This window comes from Penaeus japonicus, unplaced genomic scaffold (genome assembly GCF_977035675.1).
Source record: "Penaeus japonicus unplaced genomic scaffold, GWHDUDI00000001_assembly GWHDUDI00000023, whole genome shotgun sequence".
Taxonomy (NCBI): domain Eukaryota; kingdom Metazoa; phylum Arthropoda; class Malacostraca; order Decapoda; family Penaeidae; genus Penaeus; species Penaeus japonicus.
In genome coordinates this window covers 24,868,568-24,873,567 of record NW_028234425.1, presented here as the reverse complement: position 1 = coordinate 24,873,567, position 5,000 = coordinate 24,868,568, and the positions used below count along the sequence as shown (strand labels likewise).

Genomic DNA, 5,000 nt, shown 5'->3' with positions numbered 1-5,000 from the left:
AGGAAAAGAGGAAAAGTCAAAATGGGTAGTTTCCAAGGGCACCTTCTACCAGGGTCTCTCTTCTTGGTATTTGGCGTGTGGTGGGCCTACAACATATTCTTCAGGTACTTCCTTTCCTTGCGAGGAGGTGGCAGCGGAGGAGGAGGTGGAGGGAAAAACTGGAGGAGAAGGTACAGAAGCACATCCACGTTTGGGTCACGCTGTTGCCCGAAAATACCCATCGAAGGAATTCTAAAGGTTGTGGTGACAGCTATAGGCATTACAGGTTCGTGGAGTGTACGTTTTTTGTGCAAAATATTAACTGGTACAGGGTGAGTTATAAGCAATTACATAAGGGTTTATTTATACTTAATACAATCTACACGCTTATCATTAATTAACATTCTACAGGGTAAGCCGTTTACACGAAAATTTAAAAAGTTATTAAATCTGTACATGATAAGTAAACGATTTTTATTTCTCTCTAATGATGACACTGAAAATGGCGTTGACATGGAGCTATTATCACCAATGGTATTATTGAAATAAAAAACAACTGAAAAATAGGAACATAGTGATAAAAAGAAAAATATCTATTATCTGAACGTCAGCTATTGTGAAACATGAATTGTGCCACAGATTTTTTTTCTTTTTATCACGATGAATAGTAAGAAACAGGAGAATGTTATCGATAAAAAAAATGATGATATTAATACCGATGATAATTAAACAACACAAATATTGCAACTGTTCATAATGATAATACAACTGTTACTGCAATTACATGTAACGATAGGGAGAATATGAATAATAAAAGTAATAATGACAGTAAAGCAACTGATATTGACAATATAATTAGTGTTAATTACTGATGTAATGATACACAAACTACGAAGCAGAACAATGGTATTGATTACCATAATTGCAACAATATATAAATTGACAATATTGATAGTGATGAAAATAATTATTATTATGACCACAACAACAATGATGATGATGATGATGAAAGTAACAACTAAATTTATAATAATGATACTGACGATAACAATGATAAAAGTAGCAACAATAATAATTATAGCTAATTATACATAAAAATAGGAAATGAAATGATAGTAATAATGATAATCATAATAATGATAACAGTAATAACATTAATGAAGAAAGAACATAATAAGAGTAGTAACAGTTATAATGATAATAATAAAAAATATCAATTAAAAGATTAGCAAAGATAACAATGAAATATAAATGATAATAATGATAGCGATAATAAAAGTCGTTCCAGTGATATTGATGATCATAATGATAATGTTAAAGATAGGAAAAATTATAGTAATGATGATTATAATGATGATAATGATGACAAAGACGATGGTGATGATGATAATAGTAATTATAGTAATGATTAAGATAATGTTGATGATAATCATAATAATGATAACGAAGGTGATAATGATAATCATCATAATGATATTATGAACGAATCATAATAACATAAATAAGGATATAAATCAATAATGATGATGATAATGATAATAATTCTAATGATATTAATAGTAATGATTATTATAGTAATAATCATAATAATGATAATAGTGATGATAATGATATTGATGATGATGATAATCATAATGATAATGATAACAAAATGATATTAACGAATGATATTAATTATTCTTAGAAAAAGTAAGAGAGGGAGGAGAGAGAGAGAGAGAGAGAGAAAGAGAGCGAGAGAGCGAGAGAGCGAGAGAGCGAGAGCAAGAGAGAGAGAAAGAGAAAGAGAAAGATAGAGAGGGGGAGGGGGGAGGGAGGTACACATCCTGGGAAGATACAAGCATTGAGTCGACATCCCAGTCGAAGTTTCCAATCACTTTTATATAAATAAGTTGCATTTGATACGTAGAGAGACAAACAATCCATGCTCACAAACAAATAAAATGCTTGAACTATAATAAACGAAATATATAGAAACAAATACCTTAAAAGACGTTAAACACAACAAATAGACAGAACAAAAAACAGCAACATGAGATGTCATACGAACTCATGTTATCTCTCAAACACTTTTTTCCCGCGCTCTCTGACATCCAAATTCCTGCTCTCAGCTGATAACACCCATGCATGACGGATCTCTGGGTCCCGTGTGAAAAAAGATAAATAAATAAATAAATAAAAACAAGGGTGTCCTGTGTGATTTTTTTTTTTTTTTTTTTTTTTTTTTTTTTAGGAACTTGTGGATTAAGTGAATAGAGTTAATCAATAAGACAGCTACAGGCTTATCTAATGGATTTTGCATATGTGTGGGACTGGTAATTTGTATTTCTTGTCTATTAAGATGCATGATTATACTTGTTATGGTTATCATATGATTATTACGATTATGATTATGATTGTTATCATGATGATTATTACTGTTATGATGATGATAATTATAATGATTATAATAATAATAATAATAATGATAAAGACTATAATGACAATGATATTAAGAGTAAGAACCATAACAATAACAACAATAATAGCAACAATAATAACAACGATGATGATGATGACGATTACAAAACTAACAATCACAAAAGTTAATCATGAAATATCTGCCCGCCACAGGAGAGTTCGTGACCGCGTTTAAGAACGGCAAATTCACTCATCTCGGCAACGCTCAGCACATGACGATGTATTTCTTCTTCTGTCTCAATGGAGTGATGGATGTGGCCACACGCTACCGACTGCCACTGCCACCTGATGTCGATTATGCGTCTGCCGTGCTGGCTTTTCTGGCAGAGGGAACCCTGTTCTTCTACCATCTGCATGGACGCACGCATATGGATATACAGGTGAGTGAGGGTGGGTGAGGGGGGAGGGGGGAGGGCGGAGGGTAGGAGGGTGGTGAGGGGGGTGGGTAGGTGGGGGGAGGTCGGTGGGTGGGTGAAGGGAAAGGGTTGGTTTGGGTGGGTGGGTGGGTGGGTAGGAGGGTGGTGAGGGGGGTGGGTGGGTGGGTGAAGGGAAAGGGTGGATTTGAGTGGGTGGGAGGGTAGGAGGGTAGGAGGGTGAGGGAAGGTGAGGGTGAGTGGGTGGGTGGGTGGATAGGAGGGTGGGTTTGAATGAGAGATAGAGATATATAGAGATATAGATAGAGACTGAGACAAGGAGAGAGAGAGAGAAGGGGGGGAGTGAGAGAGAGACAGAGATAGAAAGAGAGGGGGGGGATAAATTCATGTAAATGAGATTGTGAGATAGAATTTAAGAATTGCAGTTATAAGAAAAATAGTTCCTGATAGTACCATTAAGGACTATATCCATTTAAATACGGCCTGTACACAAGCAGGTATTATATTCATTTATAGTATACATCCTTACGGGGAAAAATAAAAGTACGTACAGCTACAAATACATTTAAAAAATACTAAATTACTTCTATACACAGAAAAAAAACAAAAAAACTACCGAAATAACACTCGAGTCAGAAGGGCAAGTCAAATACCTCCATTTCCAGGTCCACATGATGCTGTTCTACCTGATAGCGTGCTGTGCCATCTCAGCCATGGCCGAAATGTGTCGAAAAGCCAGCGTTTGGCCAGCTCTCTGCAGGGCCTTTTTCACTCTGTATCAGGTACGTTTTGTTGTTGTTGTTTTCTACGCAGCTGCTTGTAAACTGAGAGTTTGACCCCTAATAATTATAGTGATGATGATAATGATGACAAAGATGATGATGATAATAGTGATGATAATGATGACAAAGATGATGATGATGATAGTAATTATAAAAATGATCAAGATAATGTTGATGATAATCATTATAATGATAACGATGGTGATGATAATTATCATATTGATATTAATGTTGACAATGATGATGATGATGGTGATAGTGATGATAATGATGACAAAGATGATGATGATAATAGTGATGATAATGATGACAAAGATGATGATGATAATAGTGATGATAATGATGACAATGATGACAAAGATGATGATGATAATAGTGATGATAATGATGACAAAGATGATGATGATAATAGTGATGATAATGATGATAATGATGATGATGATAATAGTGATGATAATGATGACAAAGATGATGATGATAATAGTGATGATAATGATGACAAAGATGATGATGATAATAGTGATGATAATGATGACAAAGATGATGATGATAATAGTGATGATAATGATGACAAAGATGATGATGATAATAGTGATGATAATGATGACAAAGATGATGATGATAATAGTGATGATAATGATGACAAAGATGATGATGATAATAGTGATGATAATGATGACAAAGATGATGATGATAATAGTGATGATAATGATGACAATGATGACAAAGATGATGATGATAATAGTGATGATAATGATGACAAAGATGATGATGATAATAGTGATGATAATGATGACAATGATGACAAAGATGATGATGATGATAGTGATGATAATGATGACAAAGATGATGATGATAATAGTGATGATAATGATGACAAAGATGATGATGATAATAGTGATGATAATGATGACAAAGATGATGATGATAATAGTGATGATAATGATGACAAAGATGATGATGATAATAGTGATGATAATGATGACAAAGATGATGATGATAATAGTGATGATAATGATGACAAAGATGATGATGATAATAGTGATGATAATGATGACAAAGATGATGATGATAATAGTGATGATAATGATGACAATGATGACAAAGATGATGATGATAATAGTGATGATAATGATGACAAAGATGATGATGATAATAGTGATGATAATGATGACAAAGATGATGATGATAATAGTGATGATAATGATGACAAAGATGATGATGATAATAGTGATGATAATGATGACAATGATGACAAAGATGATGATGATAATAGTGATGATAATGATGACAAAGATGATGATGATAATAGTGATGATAATGATGACAAAGATGATGATGATAATAGTGATGATAATGATGACAAAGATGATGATGATAATAGTGATGATAATGATGACAAAGATGA

At 33.3% G+C, this 5,000-nt stretch overlaps 1 protein-coding gene across 2 annotated transcripts in view; it reads left to right on the top strand.

The window, feature by feature from the left end:
• Nucleotides 1-5,000, top strand: part of LOC122264497 (transmembrane protein 45B) — a 9,434-nt gene that overhangs the window by 224 nt on the left and 4,210 nt on the right. For both annotated transcript variants that reach the window (XM_043033430.2, XM_043033429.2), the window contains exons 1-3: nucleotides 1-265; nucleotides 2,590-2,816; nucleotides 3,476-3,592. The exon at nucleotides 1-265 is cut by the window's left edge and continues 224 nt beyond it. In XM_043033430.2, coding sequence (XP_042889364.2) covers nucleotides 22-265; nucleotides 2,590-2,816; nucleotides 3,476-3,592 — 588 coding nt within the window. In that variant the 5' untranslated portion in view covers nucleotides 1-21. The remainder of the gene's footprint in view (nucleotides 266-2,589; nucleotides 2,817-3,475; nucleotides 3,593-5,000) is intronic.